General features: G+C 41.9%; 1 protein-coding gene across 1 annotated transcript in view; it reads right to left on the bottom strand.

Annotated features, from left to right (window-relative positions):
• LOC144509355 (mannosyl-oligosaccharide 1,2-alpha-mannosidase IA-like) overlaps window positions 1–17668 on the bottom strand; it is a 126045-nt gene that overhangs the window by 53810 nt on the left and 54567 nt on the right. Inside the window, exons 4-6 of the mRNA XM_078238062.1 lie at window positions 16433–16513; window positions 15419–15513; window positions 12404–12527 (exon numbers count right to left, since the gene is read on the bottom strand). Of these exons, the coding sequence (XP_078094188.1) occupies window positions 12404–12527; window positions 15419–15513; window positions 16433–16513 (300 nt within the window). The remainder of the gene's footprint in view (window positions 1–12403; window positions 12528–15418; window positions 15514–16432; window positions 16514–17668) is intronic.

The following is a 17668-nucleotide window of genomic DNA, read 5'->3' as shown; positions in this document are numbered from 1 at the left end:
GCTTATATGTGTTGTTTTGCTGTTGTTTAATAAATCACCATTTTGATTTAAAGCTTCCTCGTCGTATAACCTCACACTACAAAAAGTGAGCTTTTGGTCATCTGCCCTAATATTTCCTTACGTGGCTAGGTGCCATATTTTATTTTATAATGCTGTAAGGTGTCTTGGAATGTTTTATTACATTAAAGGTGCTATATAAATACAAGATATGGTTGTCTATCACTATAGCTCTCACATTTCTTTACATAGTTGAGCAAAATAGTTGGCTTGCAAACATTTGAATTTGTTTGTACTGAGAACCTTCATTGCTAGGTGTTATTGAACTCAATGCTGAGCCTGAGTTTCAAGGTCAGTAACTCCAGTCCCAACAGTGTTTGCACCTCAGACTTTCTGTGCAAGGCGGGAGTGGGCTGCACATGTGCAGTTCAACATTTTTACTTCCTTCAGGCCCGGGTGCCTGCACATTGAGAGAAAAGAGAAAAGGCCCAAAGACTCAGGTCAAGTGTCCTCTGTGGAGCACCACAGCCAGCAAACATCTCAGTCAAGGTGGGCAGCGGCAGTGAGCGCGCGTGTGTGTGGGGAGGCGAAGGAAGTTCTAGTTAAGGGGCAAAAACAGGAGCCAGAAATATTTCCCAGCTAAGTTGTTATAAAAAGAAAGGAGCAGAGAAACAGGCTACAAGCTAGAGAAAAGGTTACAGGGAGCAGACAATAAGTAAAAAGGGCTCATGAGGTGCCCTGATAATTTATCCCTTTGGAACTTTAGCATGGCATGTCCAAAGATCTGAAACTGTCCCTATAATTTGGTGCATAGGTATATACTCAGGTATTCAGGGGAACAAAATCTTGGGAGACGAGATTGAAACTACAGAGGTGGACTGTTGTTGATGCTCTCCAAGTTTGGCAATTGAAAAGAGCTTAATAGAAGCCCTGAAAGATCCAAGGAGGCAGCTGAACATTGGTGACATTGTGCTGCAGACCACTGGGGCAACGGTGCCGCTTTGCAGCAGTAGTGATCTGCTTGGCGCAGCTGAAATTGTGTTTGTCAGTTGATGTTTGAGTGTACTCAGGAATCCAGGGGAATGCAATCTCGGAAGGCGAGACTGAAACCCTGCAAGGTGGGTCATCTTTGAGGCTTTCAGTTTTAAAACAAAATTTAAGAGAATTCCAAGGTGAGATTTTCAAAAGGTGAAGCTGGAAACCCTCAGGACAGAGATGAAGCTTCAGTGAGATTGGTTGATTCAGTGTTACAAACATCTGAGTGGGCTGCTGAGAAATCCGTGTAATCTGTTTCAGGCACATTTGACATTTAATGTGCAGTGTGGTATGTTCGACCACTGTTTACCTGTTAATTCACATGTAACTCATACTTACCTTGAATGTTAGAGGGCAAGATAGAAATTTTAAATTGTTTCATCTTTCTAACCTTGTGAAGTTTATTATTGTTTGTTCAGAGTGGAATCTTGTGCCTTTTTTCACTGAGCAAGTGTCTTGAACCTTGAACTCTGTCCACTTTAAACAAAATGTCATTATACCCTAACCAAATCTCACAAACAACTTGAGGGTCTAGCCAAGGTTGATAACACTAGCCAAAGAATTTCTTCATCTTTCTGGTGAACAGGACCACTTGAGGAAATTACGATGCAGCCCCTGGACTCTATTGCCAGCACGGAGAGACAAAGTGCATAAAATGGCATATAAATAATCTCAGGAGAATGTCAGTGATAATAAACATTGAAGTGTTGCAATGTGTCAACATAACTAGAACAAAGTCATGTTTATGCAAACACCAGTCTGGTGGCACTGACATGTCTTGCACAACAGGCAAATAGTTTCCCAAAGCTGCATATAAACAGTTAGAACATAGAACATAGAAAAACTACAGCACAAACAGGCCCTTCAGCCCACAAGTTGTGCCGAACACATCCCTACCTTCTAGACCTACCTATAACCCTTCATCCTCTTAATTCCCATGTGCTCATCCAGGAGTCTCTTAAAAGACCCTATTGAGTTCGCCTCCACCACCACTGACGGCAGCCGATTCCACTCGCCCACCACCCTGTGTGTGAAAGATTTACCCCTAACATCTCCCCTGTACCTACCCCCCAGCACCTTAAACCTGTGTCCTCTCGTAGCAGACATTTCCACTCTGGACTCCTGAGAGTCCACCCGATCTATGCCTATTTGGTAGCAAAAGCCACACAAGCTTTCGGAGCCTTAAGCCCCTTCTTCAGGTGAGACAGGGTGGAGCAGAGTAAAGGTCAGAGATAGGACGAAACTAGGAGAGATTTGACGAAAATGTTATGGGTACCAGACAGAGGGAACACTAAAGACTAAAGAATGCTAATACTGGCATAAAGACAGCAGAATGTGTTAAAACAGAAATACAGTCAGCACTGTTGAAGGTAAAGCTTACGAAAAAAATGACAAATGGCCCTGTGGGGAGGGTGGGGGACATTGGGACAAAAACAATGGGATTAAATATTGGGTGTCAAGATGAAAGAGAATTCATTGTCTAAAGCTGTTGGAACTTAATGTTGAGTCCACAAGGCTGTGAGATAGCAGAGTGTGTTAACAGCACAAATGAGGTCAGTGCTCTGAAAGCAAAATTTTAGAAATGACAGATGTCCTTGTTTGAGGAAGGGTGGTCGAGACAAAAAAGTCCAGGCACATGCTGAATTCTTCCTTCACCTTAATCTCCATGCTCACTTCTTTGGGTAGGAGTCTTCCCCATGTTCAATGGATCCTTCCACCCACTTCCAGTGTTCTTCCTCTACCTGGACCTTTCCCTCTGGCTTCCTAAATGCTCTTGATCTTTTCATTCAGAACAATCAGTGTAACATCAGTGATCTTAATTTCTCTGCTCCCCTATCCATTTCCACCTGTCTCATTCTGAACTTGCTGTACTTCTTTGTCCCAGATCCAACCCTGACTTTGCTATCAAACCTGCTGATAAAGGTGTTGCTGTTGTCTCACATACTGACCTCTGCCTTGCAAAGGCTGAGTGCCCACCCTCTGACACATTTTCCTACCTCCCCCGGACCAATATCACACCACTGAACACCTATCATGCCATTGTTTCCAGGATCATCATTGACTTAATCTCCTCTGGAAACCTTCCCTCCATGTCTTCCAACCTCAGTCTTCCCACTTGCATTTGCTATTTCCAGGACAAGAAAAAAGGGCCGAAAGACTCTGAAGTGCAGCGCAGGCGGCCGTCATTCAGCCATCAAATCTGCACCGACTCTTTTGAAGAGTAATCCAGTTAGTCTCACTGCTCTGTCCTTTCCCTATATACAATATTTTTCTTTTCAAATACTTATTCAATTCCCTTTTGAAACTACTAAATCTGTTTACGCTACCTGGACAGTGCATTTTAAAATCTTTCCCCCCCACTCTTTAAAAAATCGTTTTAAATCTGGTTATTTTGTCAGGCACTTTAAATTAGTGTCCTGATATTATCAATCCTTTAGCTATTTGAAACAATTTCTCTTTATTTATTCTACTTAAAACTCTTAATGATTTAAACATTTTATCAAATGTCCTTTTAGTCTTCTCTGTTCTAAGAACAACCACCCTCGCTTCTCCATGTAACTCGTGATCCCTCACCCTTAGACCCTTCTATTAAATCTCTTTACCTGCTCCAAAGCTTTCATTTCTCTCCAAAACCTGTGTGCCAGAATTGGATACAAAACTCCAGCTGAAGCTGCACTTAATGAATTGCTCCAGGATTGGTGCTGGCGTCCCACACTTCCCATCTATACAAACAATACGAATTTATAGGAGCAATGCAAGTTGGTCAAATTTGTAGATGATAACTAATGGTTGGACAGGTGGCAGTAACACCTGATCATGTGGCTAAACTACAGAAGAAGTCAGACAAAATCTACAAGTAAGAAAAACTATAGTAAATTAAATTCAATACATATAATTCAATTATGCCAAGATGTACAAAATTGAAAACAATGGAGATGTATGGCAGAATTTTCTGCTTTTCCCCCCCCCAAAGTGTTGGCTCAGATGAGAAAAGCGGTGTGCATGTCTCTCTCCCCCCAGGGCTGTACTTAACTGTGTGCCCCTGGGGGGGGGGGGGGGGGGGGGGGAGAGTGAACGGTCGGGTCATGAGATCTACTGGTGCAAATCTCGTTTCTTGTAAGATTTTGCACCCTTATTGTCATTTAAGTCCATGGCAAACAGGGACACAAAACCATGGCTGTAGTTTCTTAATAAAAATTGCTCAACTAGATTAGAAGGGAGGCACAAAAGATTGGAAAGTATAATATGCTTAAAGAGAGAATTTCTGCTCGAGTTATACCTAACCATTTCATCCATAATTCACCAATTTGGTATACATCTCCAACAATATGCTATTTTGATTTCAACACTATGATCTCCCAAGAGGCACCTAATGTAATAGAGCGAGATGAAAACAGCAGATTCTCATTATAGATAAATTCTTGTTAAAGCAAAACTACATAAAGAATAAGCTTGCAGTTAAACTTTAAAAGATCACAGAGCTCCTCTGTTCATTTATTTTAACCAATGAGTTATTGCATCCATTAAATATAGTATTGCATATTCCAATTTTAAAGTCTTAATGTCAAATCGGTCCTTCTTTTGGTAAGGAAACCGAAACTATGCACAATACTTGGGATATGGTTTCATTAAAGCCCTATATAATTGCAGCAATATTTATTTACTCTCATTTTCAAAGGCCAACATACCATTTGCTTTCCTAATTGCAGATATTTAAGCCAATTAAATATTGGAAAGACTGGAGTCAGACGAGATCAGGTCTTGCTCCAAATTCTGTTCCCTCGCTAATAATGTCCCTGGCAACAGTCTGCGATCACACTGAGCCATAGAATTCCTACAGTGCAGAAGGCGGCCATTTGGCCTATTGAGTCTGCACCGACAACAATCCCACCCAACCTCTATCCCCATAACCCCACATATTTCCCATGGCTAATTCCTCTAAGCAACACAAGCCAGGACACAAGGGGCAATTTAGCATGGCCAATGCACCTAACTTGCACATCTTTGGACTGTGGGAACAAACCGTATTGGCTTCGATTAAGCAATGTTTTGATTTTAAAATTCTCATCCTGGTCTTCAAATAGTTTCATGGCCTTACTCCTCCACATCATCCCCAGCCCCAAAACATCTTGGATATCTACGCTCCTTCAATTCTGGCCTGGTTTTAAGTGTTCCATTAGTGGTGGCTGTGTCTTCAGATGTCTAGGCTCTATAAGACCCTCCCTCCCTCCACCTCTCTGCCTCTCAACTCACTTTTCTCCTTTAAGACAATTGTCTCAAAACTGCATCTTTGACCAGAATTTCAGTCATATGACCTAATAATCTCCTTATGCAGCTTGGTGTCATATTTTGTTTGATAATGTTCCTGTGATAGACCTCGAGACATTTCATTATATTAAAAGGGCTATAAAAATAAAAGCTGTTGTTTACAGTATATTAACTTTATGATTTGCGTGCAGGGAGATTCAAATCACAGAATAGCCGACCTGTGGCTTGCCTTGCTGATTTAAATACAGCAGAGAAGATTAGCACAGAATGAAATAATCAGAAATGCTGCCAGGATAGCTGGCATTCATTCATTTACATGATGCACAGCCTGTAGATGCACACCAGCTGCCCTTGAGGGAAGTGGAATCCATTTCTGTTGATGAACATGGCCGAGTTGAGAAGAGGAGTACTCAGGGTAATGTGTACTAGCACCATGGGGAAGCCCGCAATGCATCCAAAAACCTTGTGCTAACTCTTCCTACTCTTTTTGGCCAAAGGAAGAGGAATGAATGAGGCTCTCTATACAATGAGAAACATGATTGTGACCTTCCATTTAGTATTGCACTGTAAACAGAGGTATTGTTTAACATTTCCAGCAGTAGCTTCAAAAGGAGCCAGTGACATTGGAGAAAATATCAACAGTGCAGGCAATGCTATAATGCCCTGCTTTGGACAAAGGTTGTGGCTGCAAGAGATAGATTTCACTCACAATCTCTTTGACGAGCCAAAGATGTCTCATGCACTGGTCAGCATTGAAGTCGAGGTGAGATAATAGCTCCCAGAAGACTTTTGGTGACTGTGGCCTCCTACTTGAGCATCTCTCTCTCTCCCTCTGCTCCTGTTCGCCCTTCTCACAGAATATCCTGCTCTACTTGGCCTCCTTTCATTCTCTTGATTAGGTTCAATCCCTTGGGGAACCCCATCAGGCCACACGTTTGAAAGCAACTTCCTTCAGTAACATATTTTAAATAATACAAAATACAGCAAAATTAGCCAGACTAATCACTGAAAAGTAATTATTTAAGGATAGGAAAATTGTAAGAACATATACAATATCAGCAGCCAGAAGAAATAATTCAACAACCAACCTTTAAATATTCCATGGACCCTTTAAATAGCATGGGTGGAGACAGGGGAAGAGAGGAGGAGGTGGGAAATGGGCTATTCATTACATTTTACATCGTCTTCAGCTGTACGAGGTTAGGACAGGGCATTGGCTACAATGTGGAGTTCCAAAATGGCTGCGCTGGCTTCCAATCAGTGCTGCAAACCGAATTGAGAGATTATTTTACTGCTCTACATGCTGCTGGCCATTGTTAGGCACAAAGCCTTTTATCGACAAGTTGTGCTGCACACTTCCAATTGGAAATATACATACACACCTCAGACTCCAAGTTTTAGTTGGCTGCATAGCACCTACAAAGTCAGTACTAAACTGCCTAAATTAATCTCAATCTTTTGCATTGAATTAAATTTATGTCCTGTTTGCCCTCTCAGGTAAAATATTGAGTGCTTTGCAAAGCAGAGCAAGACATCTCCTCTCCTGGTGTCTTTATTCATATTTATTTCTCACACTTCAGTAACTGGCATTAACAGAATAGCTAGTCATTTACCTCACTGCTATTTGTGGAACATTGCTGTACATAAATTGGCCGTCATATTTTGTTATATTACAAGTGACTACACTTTAAAAATTCTTTGCTCACTGTGGACAATGTTAGAACATCCTAAGGTCATGCAAGGGGGCTTTCCTATGAAATTATTTGAAGCCATTCAAATTCAGAGTCTTGAATGCGGAGAGCCCAAAAGACCTGGCTGACTTTGGAGAAAGAAAAAGTAACCAAATAGAATCAAACATATTTTATCATGGGAAACTTGTCAAAAATTCTGGAAATTCAATCAATCAGTTACTGGGAAAGAGGTCAAATTGCAAGTCTGATTTTGGAGGTCACCTGTTGGCAAAGTTAGTTGACATGCTGTTAGTTATGCAAGCATGGCCAAATGAAGTTCTGTCCTAATGTCTACTTAAATAATGATTAAAGGAATGTCATACAAAGCATCACGTGTTGTCTTTGCAGGTTAACATATTATTCTGATTAAATTTAGGGCTTCTTCAGATCTCAGATGGCAGCTGCACTGTAGGAGCTGTTGAAGATGTGACTCCCCACGGATTTTTCATAGAACCGTAGAATCCACTTGAGTCTGCACCATCTCTCCGAAAGAGTACCTTATTCAGGCCCACCCACCCACCCTATCCCAACACTCCGTGCATTTACCATGGCTAATCCACCCAACCTGCGTATCTGTGGACTGTGGGAGGGCTAACCACTGAGCCCCCTTTCACTTTCCTCCATCCACACACCGACCAAAGCGAAGAACCTCAATGGACACACCTATACCCTCAATATTGCATACTACTCTCACCGTCTCCCAGGCCCGAAAAGCAGCAGCCACTCAAGGAAATGTGGAAAACATGCAGGCCTGCAGATGAGTGTGAAACAATGCAGTCCCAAGGCACCCCCCTCTCCCTAGCTTACTCCTAGCAAATGTCCAGTCTCTGGAAAGTAAGCTCGACGAACTTAAAGCCAGACTCACTTTCCAAAGAGAACTGAGGGACTGCTGTGTGCTCTGTTTCACAGCGACATGGCTCACTCCTGCTTCACCAGGCTGTGCCCTACAACCAGAGGGCTTCTCAATCCACTGAATGGACCGCACAGCTGCCTCAGGCAAGACTAGGGGAGGTGGTGCCTGGACATAACAACATTGGCAGGTTTCCACTCCACGGACCTAGAATACCTGGCGCTAAAATGCCACCCCTGCTACCTACTGCACCTGTGTTATCCTGACAGCAGTTTACATTCCACCCCACGCAGACAAGAAGACTGCTTTGGATGAAATATATACCACCACAAATAGCCTTGAGAGACGAAACATCCCAAGGCCTTGTTCATCGTGGCCAGGGGCTTCAATTAGGCCAAGCTCAAGAGCGTTCTAACAAGATACCACCAACACATCTCCTGTTCCACCAGAGGTCCAAACATCCTAGACCACTGCTACACAAATATCAAAAATGCTTACCACTCTATCGCCCGCCCACACTTTGGTAAATCAAACCACAAATCTGTGCTCCTGCTTCCGGCTTACAAGCAAAAACTGAAACAGGAGAATCAGTCAAAGAAAGTCGTGCAATGTTGGTCTGAGGAATCGGATGATCTCCCACTGGGCTGCTTCGAGTCAGTAGACTGATCAGTATTTAAAAACTCTGCGACCAGCCTGAATGAGTATGTCACTACAGTAACTGACTTCATTAGTAAGTGTATAGAAGACTGTGTGCCAAAGAAGCAAATCCACGTGTTTCCCAACCGGAAACCATGGATGAACAGGAATATCCTCTGTTGCTGAAGTCCAGGTCTGAGGTGTTCTAGTCAGATGACCCAGACCTATACAAGAAAGCCAGATATGATCTGCGGAGATCCATCAAAGATGCCAAAAAACAGTACCAGACCAAGCTAGAGTCCCAGGCTAGCCACACGGGCTCCTGCTGACTATGGCAAGGTCTGCAAGACATAAGAGGCTTCAATGCACCCTTCCCTGATGAGCTCAATGCATTCTATGCCTGTTTTGAGCAAGAGGTCAGTGAGAGCATGCCCTCCATCCCGGAAACCTCGGACAAACCTGTATCCAGGGTCGCCATTGCGGACGTCATAGCAGCCTTCTCAAAAGTCAACCTATGGAAAGCAATTGGCCCAGATGGGGTACCTGAACAAGCATTCAGGTCCTGCGCGGACCAACTGGCGAGGGTATTCGCAGCCATCTTCCACTTTCTTCCATCGGGAAAAAGGTACAAAAGTCTGAGGACACGTACCAACTGACTCAAAACAGCTTCTTCCCTGCTGCCGCCAGACTTTTGAATGGACCTAACTCGCATTAAGTTGATCTTCCTCTACATCCTAGCTATGACTGTAGCACTACACTCTGCACTCCTCCTTTCCTATGTATGGTATGTTTTGTCTGTTTAGCGCACAAGAAACAATATTTTTCATTGTATACTAATACATGTGACAATAATAAATGAAATCACTAATCTACGAACCCTTTTTCTTGACATCTGATTAATGTTATAAATTGACTCAATGATTGTTTTACTAGCTTTACAATACAAATTAGTTTTTGCAGTTCTCCTATGCAACATCTCAAACTCCACGTGAACTTCCCAAGTTTGCTTAAGCTCACATTATCATGATCAACCATTAAATATCCCATGCCAATTATTCAAAGATAAAAAGGTAGATCTACGAATGTCTTGACCTATATTTCTCTCATTCAACACATCTGAAGAATAAATAATTCAATTCATCGTGTGACATCTTGCTATACATAAAACAGCGTTGCATTTGCTCATGAAACAATTACCAACAGTTCACTGTACTGAATAAGGTAATATATAATTGAAAGTCCTCTTTACTTAATCATCGACATGGCATGGAGCTACTGAAAATGTGAAGTGGATTTTTATGCTTAAACAGCGAGAGACACAAGTTCCATGCCATTTTCAGTGCATAATTGGGGCAAGCAATTTTTTTTAGCAGCTACCTGTTTCCACCAGTTTTCTGCCCCAAAAATCAATCCTACCATAAATTCCTGTTGTATTTTACCTTCTCTGCAATCTACCTACCAAGTTATGAATGATTGTTTACGTACGTTCCCCATTGGGAAACATGTGGATTTGCTTCTTTGGCACCACACTTTCTTGGTGAATTAGACGGAGAATGACCAGGCTGCTTCCAGGATTATCTGAGACAGACATTAATGAGGCGGCGAAGAGGACAGAGTTGTAATAGCAACTTCTGCAGCTGAGAAATGCTTTCTGCAATAATTATTTTGGCATCCAGCCTACACACACCTGGATTTGCTTCAGTGCTTCTGATAGTATGATGTCAGAGAGATTTTCACCCTTTGACCTCACCCCCACTTCTCAAAAGCGGCATGGTATTAAATCTGGGCATTTATGTGCATTGATCATGGACAATGATAGAGGATAGAGCAAAGATGTGTCAGGTTGCATTTAAGCTATGATGGACTGCACTTCAAAGAATATGTACACATGGTTATACAAGGGCCTTACTAAGATAATGTTTTTATGAGGCCTGTACTTCAAAATGACAATTACTGTGATAACCTATGATCACAGTTATCTGTCTGTGATCCTCATAGCGTTGATTGCATTCAATTTTTATATCACAAGTTTATTTTAGACAGCCACAAAGCGATTTTTGTAATCAATAATGCTGCAGGATGGGCCTTCACTTTACAGGAAGGGAATTGATCAAGCTTAGCAGAGAACCATGAAATGAAACAGCACAGGAGGCGGCGATTTAACCTATGCCATTTCACCTATGCCAGCTCAGAGTTATGCAATTTCCTCTCTTGATCTTTCCTCATAGCTGCGCAAATCATTCCTTTTTGAAAGTGATTATTGAATCAGGCAGTACATTCCAGGTCACAGTTTACTGGATTTTTTCCCTCTCATGTCGTCTCTAGTTCTTCAGCTAATTACTTCAATTCTGTGTCCTCTGGTTGTTGACTCTTCCATCATTGGGAACAGTTTCTCCTTATTTACTTCATAAAATCCTTCATGTTTTTGAGCTCGTCTGTAAACTTGTGTGCTCCAAGAACAATCCCACTTTATCTAGAATCTCCACACAACTCAAATTGCTCATCTCTGGTGCCATTCTAATAACAAAATCCTCTCTAAAGCACAATATCTGTCGTGGCCCAAGATGGTAGCAATCACATTTCTGAATCAGGTGGTTGCAGGTTCAAGGTCTAGAACATTTCAACAGGACTTCATTGGTAGTAAAGCACCTTGTGACATCCTAAAGTCATGAACGTCTTTCTTTATTTAAAGGGCATTACCTAAAATATTCCAGCTGAGGCCTAACCAGTATTTTATAACAGTTGAGCATAATTTCAGGAGGCTAGGTTAGTTGAGTTGGCTAGGCAATTATAGCATCAGGTTCGGAATAATTCCCAGTAGCACAGGATCAGAACCCCATTCCTGCTGACATTGATTTGGGCCTGCCTCCTCACCCTGCCTTGGAGTAAAATTATGGCATAAACCATGGTCTAGCAAGCGTCGAATATTCGAGGATTGGGGAAGAGATAAAGCATAATTTCTTTGCTTTTGTATTCTATCCCTCTGTTTCTAAAGCCTAGGATCTCAAATGCCTTTTGCAACCTTCAAAGAATTGTGAATATTCAGAGATCTCTGTTCTTGCACCCTTTTGAAACTCTACCAGTTTATATTGTATCACACCTTAGCAGCAATAATATTGAACCAGTTTTATGAAGTTGCTAGTATCCCTAATGTTCAGGGTGAACTGCTAAGATAGGCTGCACTCCTTGAACATAAAGATTGTATGACAACATGCAAAAGATACAAGATGGCCATACAAATTATGCTTTCAACCATTCCAATCCAACCCACCCTGACCTCTGTAGGGAAGGAAATTATGCCAACGGGTGGCTTGGGGTGACAAAGCCAAATCTCTCCATTCAGGGATACTCCACGGAGAATGATTTGAAGAGCAGAGGGTTGCTACCTTTAACCCACATGCCTTTAACAGAGCCGTCATCTAGCAGGACAAAGAGGACCATTTAATTGCTTCAATGGGTCTGGAATAGCTCTGCAGCATGTTACATATGGTTGCAGCCTGCTGTGTCCTCCAAAACTTTGCCATACAAAAAAGCTGCACTTAAATTTTTATGTGGGCAACTGTAGCTGCTTTGGTGGCAGAACTACATGGAAAAAAGCATCATCACAATTTTCAATCAAAAAAGGTTCAGACAAAAATACCAGCTGAGGATTTATGTTTTATTCGCTCGACAAAATGAGACTTCTCAGCCATTAAAGAAAACAGGCAGTAAAATCTTTTGGCGAGCCTAGAGGTTGAAAATTCCAGCCTCAATCTCCAGGGTATTAGTGTTGAAAATATGTGTTGATATTATGCTGTAGTACAAAATCAGATATTGAATCACCAAAACTTGATTATAAAGTTCAGCAAGTTTGAAAGCCTACAATTGCCAGTTTGTTATTATTTACCTTTTCAGCAAACTTTGGATTGCCAGACACCTCACTCAGGTGTACGAACTCCAGGTGTAAGGTGCCAAGCTCTGCCAGAATGCTACTTCCCCCTGAGGCCCAGCCCCAGTTCCGACCAACTCCACTGCAAAACACATGAGAATTTTAATATTGTCATTTAGGAGGAAGCAATGATAGGACATACACCAATGCAAAACATTAGCAAGGGACATCTACCTGGGCAGATTTACTGGAAAACAACACAGATTCTTGAACAAATGATAAATAAGTCAAGATCAAGTGAATGCATTTTTTACTGGGGTTATTGTTCTTTCTCCTTCTGTAGGGGAATCACAAGACCACAACAGGAATTGAATACACAGTGGCCATTAAAGGGATGAGAGATGTGTGGACAAGCTACATAAAGAGAATGCAAGTGAGTTGGGATTACAGTCATTCTGTGTCTTCTTCCTTTACTCCATTTACTAACAATACACTGTCAATATTTAATGAACAAAAAGTAATCAGTCCAACTTCTTACTGGAACAATAAAAACAAGTCACTTCATTCCAGAGTAGCGGGATTCATTTTGCATCTGGGACATGTGCACCCTCAGACATACAAAGTCCCCAGAAGTGGCCCCGGTTCACACAGCCCATACCCGAATGAATACACTCGTTATAAACAGCTGCATGAGGTTCAAATCAGGAGCCATGTGATTCCAAGCTATCTTGTGTTTGGTCAATCAAATGGGAGCATTTGATTGTGCAGCATTGAAAACAGGAGATTAACATCCCTCCAACCAATCAGTGGAAGGGGTGAATTTAGTGAGGGACTTTAATTTATGTGGGGCTTGAGCTCTGTCACCACTCCAACCCCCCTCCCCCCGCACTGGGTCCCTGGGGAGTAGACTGTTTTCTTATGTCCATGACACCTTTGCTAATCTCTTTTTTGCTGCACCCTATCCTTCTATTCTGCCCCACCTCCTCCACCGACCTCTCCCACATCTGTAGATGGGTCATATGGACTCAAAAGGCGGCACGGTAGCACAGTGGTTAGCACTGCTGCTTCACAGCTCCAGGGTCCCGGGTTCGATTCCCGGCTCGGGTCACTGTCTGTGTGGAGTTTGCACATTCTCCTCGTGTTTGCGTGGGTTTCCTCCGGGTGCTCCGGTTTCCTCCCACAGTCCAAAGATGTGCGGGTTAGGTTGATTGGCCAGGTTAAAATTGCCCCTGAGATGCGTAGGTTAGAAGGATTAGCAGGTAAATATGTGGGGGTAGGGCCTGGGTGGGATTGTGGTCGGTGCAGACTCGATGGGCCGAATGGCCTCCTTCTGCACTGTAGGGTTTCTATGAAAATGTTAACTCTGTTTCTCTCTTCACAGATTGTGCCACACCTGCTCAATTTATCCAGCATTTTCAGTTTGCTTGTGAAATTTGGTGAAGAGAAAATGACCTCAGGGTTAAAATGTCTGAGTAATTGAGCCACTAGTATCCAGACTGGCTGGAGTTGCACTGTATAGGTGTTCCAGGCGCCAGGTCAGAGCATGCTCTGTGGCCTTGGATGTCATGTGCAAGTGTTAGACTCTGTGTCCCCAATTCAGTTTAGGAAACAGTCACCCTACTCGTGCTACAGATGAACGTTTTCTTGGTTGAACATACATCTTCATTATTTAAATCCAGAAAGTTTAATACACTTCTTAAAGCAGGGTAATTTTATTTCCTCCCGACAAAAGATTATATTAACGCTCTTCTTTCTAGAAGATGCTTCTGTAAAGAAGAATTACTTTAAAACTAAAACCCTATTGGGAGTGCCTCCCATACTCTGTAGAGACATCACCCATACCCCATTAAAGCTGATCCTTTCACCGTCATAAAGAAAAATGCATCAGGTCAGTGTCCCCTATGATAATACTTAAATTATCAGTAGTATCAAGTGATGGCAGGCATGCCTCAGCTCCCACATGGTATGAATTAGGATGAACAAAATAAATGATCAATTAATAAAATGTGCACTCTATACAATATAGAGTCTCGTAGAGACGAGTGTGTGAGGATCATGCAATGGAAAGGAAAATTATCCTAAAAGGGGCGTAACCTTTCATATTCTTTCCACACACCTCAAACATTAATAAAGAACTACCAAGTCATACTTCAAGGGGATAATGGAAGATTATTTTAAGGAAGAACCCCAGCCATCATAAAAGAGAGTAAAGTGTACCCTCAATGATCAAGGTTTAAAATACTTCGATAAAGTAGGAAATATTGCTAAGTATGCAGGCAGTAAAAGTTTTATGGGCAGTATTAAGAAATAAAGGAATAAAAGAGACAACTATTTAGCACATTGTGTCTGTGCCAGATCTCTGAATGAGCAATTAACTCCGTGTCATTTTCCCATCTGCTCCCTGAATCTCTGTACATTCTTTTTTTCCAGATAATAATACAAATCGCTCAATTGAATGTGCCTCATCACCCGCTCAGGCGGTGCATTGCAGATCTTAACTACTCACTGCGTGAAAAGCCAGATTAATGGTGTTGTCACAAATAAGCCATGACTTTGTTGAATGGTAGAACAGGCTTGAAGGGCCAAAAGGCTTACCACTGTTCCAAGGTTCAGTCATACACTGTTGTTAAGTTCAAACAGTAATGTTTTGTTTGTGATCCTTGAGGAGTAGGTGGAAGTAAGCTATACAAGGTTGGGGTTCATGAGGGTGAAGGTTGTCAGGGAGGAAGAACTAGAGAGCAGGTCAGTAATGCTCTGAAACAAAATGATTTGAGGGTCAGTAGTAGGATCATGGTCCAAAGGGAAATAGGAGGAATGGCAAGTTGGAATGTGATGCAATATGCCCTCTCCTTCCTATTGCCTGCATAGTAGCAAGTAATGTGGAATTATCAATCATTCATACTGAAAACTCCTTTTTGTTTTAATTATTGCAAGAAAAAAGGGTTCAGATGGCTTTTGAGGATGTAATTGTGTTAAATATTATTCTAATGCAATTCACCTTGAATATATTATGCTTGAATTAGGGCATCTTACCTACGAAGGTTTATCAAAGCCCAGGGGATGCCTGTGGGGGTGTTAAATGCCGGTAGTAGCTTCTCTCCCAATTCAATTGCTTTCACCTTGAATAACTGCAAATGAGAGAAAACAATAACTGAGACTTTAATAGCAAAAATTTTTTTTAAAGTATTGTTTTGTAGATTTGAAGAACACTATTCTAAAGATTACACTGACTGACCCACTCAAACTTTTTGTTGTATGATAGCAATCCATAGACAATAGGCCCCCTTCTTCATTCCGAATAAAGAACATCTTTCGCCTAACTAGTTGTCCTGTCATACCTTTGTCCATGGGAAGTAAAGGCAAGAGGAAGCTTCCTTCCAAGTACATTAGTGATGCTGTGGGTAAAGGCACAGGAGTTATATAGCCTCAAAAACTTTTATTTATTGATAGAAATGTGCAACTACAGGTGTAAACAGTTGCCACAGAAAAGTGATACCCCAAATAATCTAGTAATAGAGGAGTCCAGAAAAATGGCCACAGATACAAGATTAAATTAAAGAAATTTAAAAGAGGGTAAGGGGCATTTCTTCACACAGGGTTGTGAGCCTGTGGAATTCATTTTCACAATTAGTGGTTGAAGCAGAAACTATTCAAGGTTGATCGGTGAATTAAAAAAAAGATGAAAGGATAAGAAAAGCCTTGTGATAAGAATTATTTGAGGATAAACCCTGACATTAACGTTTTGGGCAGAATGCTCTTATTCAGTAACATTATATATTTCTCGGCAGATGACTGACAGATGTCATTAACTGGTTCCTGACTATTGTTGCTGGGTTGTATCCCTGTCATTAACCGATTAAGCCATCAAACTTGTGCCAGTGTCATCATTTTCACATTTTCTGACATAATTGCACATTGAACTATTTTAATGTAATCATTTGCGAATGGAATTCAACTACATAAAATGTAATTTTCTAACATTTCAATCACTGATAAAATCCTCTGAAGAAACTGCATACAGAGCCAAGTAAACATGATGTGTCTCACCTCATCACCAGTCAAGTAATATGCTGACAGCAGCCCGCCAACAAAACGGATGGTCACTTCAAAGACAGACACTTCCCCATTCTGAAAAGCAGAAGGGGAAAAGTTAATAGCATATCACAAATGCAACCTACATAATGTCTTTTTGAGATGATGCCCACGTGATGTCAGGAAGGGTATTTCAGGATATTGATAAAAGAACAATGAAGGAAAAATGTGATTTTATTGCTGTTGCATATGACTGAGGGGAACTTAGAGATAATAGTGCCACAATAATACTGCTGCTCTCGTCTTTCTTGAGGGTAGGTAGTCTTAAAGATGGAGGTATTGTAAAAGAAAACAGAGTTGCTGCTTACGTTCTGTGCTTGGCAAATACTACAGCCCAGTGCAACTGTAGTGGATAGAGCCTTGCATCATTGGAGATTGATCAAACTTCGGTCATGGATGATGATGATCATCAACATGAGTGTTGTTGCAGCTGCACCAAATTAGGCAAATAATAAGTATTCAAATACCCACCCAACTTTGGCAGAGAAGTATCTGAAGAGTCAGGACATGGCCCATTCATCCAAAGTACCAGATTCTGCTGTGCTATTATAGTCAAGTATTACTATGACTGGTCCAGTTAAACTTCTGATTAACACTGATATCTCCACAGATGTCGATGAGGAGATGGCAATGGCAGCCAGAATTCTGTTGGGTTGATGGGATCTCGCCCACTTGTCAGATAACTGGAGGGGAGCACCTGTCAATTCTGTGAGGGAGGCCCATTGGAATCAATTAACTGACCACCATTGGACCTTCCCTGTGATTGAGGTCCCTAGCAGCAAAAATCCCACCCACTGAAAGGTGCCAGTCAGAGGCCAACTGGTCCTCATTGCCATTAGTGCCAGTGGAACCAATGGCAGCAATGCACCCACCAGAGATTCAGGATCACCGTGGGATCCCAGATCAAATGGCAAGCAAGGAAGGGATGGGAATGATAGAATGGAGATTACGAGGTGGGGGCGGGGTTCAAAGGCAAGAAAAGGTGGGTGACTTTCAGTGGCTTCCCCACCTTTTTAATGCTGGGGCCCTCAAACAGGCACAGAGTGCCTGACCATAATAGGCTCTCCAAAAGCCTGCTGGTAAACCTGCCAGGGTTTGTAGAGGGTGCAGGGAAGCCATACGGTCCCCAATTAATCCCTGAACTACCATCAACTTGCAGTGGGCTCAAGGATAGTGTGTCAATTGGCTCAT

This window comes from Mustelus asterias, chromosome 21 (genome assembly GCF_964213995.1).
Source record: "Mustelus asterias chromosome 21, sMusAst1.hap1.1, whole genome shotgun sequence".
NCBI classification, from domain to species: Eukaryota; Metazoa; Chordata; class Chondrichthyes; order Carcharhiniformes; family Triakidae; genus Mustelus; species Mustelus asterias.
This window is presented reverse-complemented; position numbering and strand designations above follow the sequence as displayed.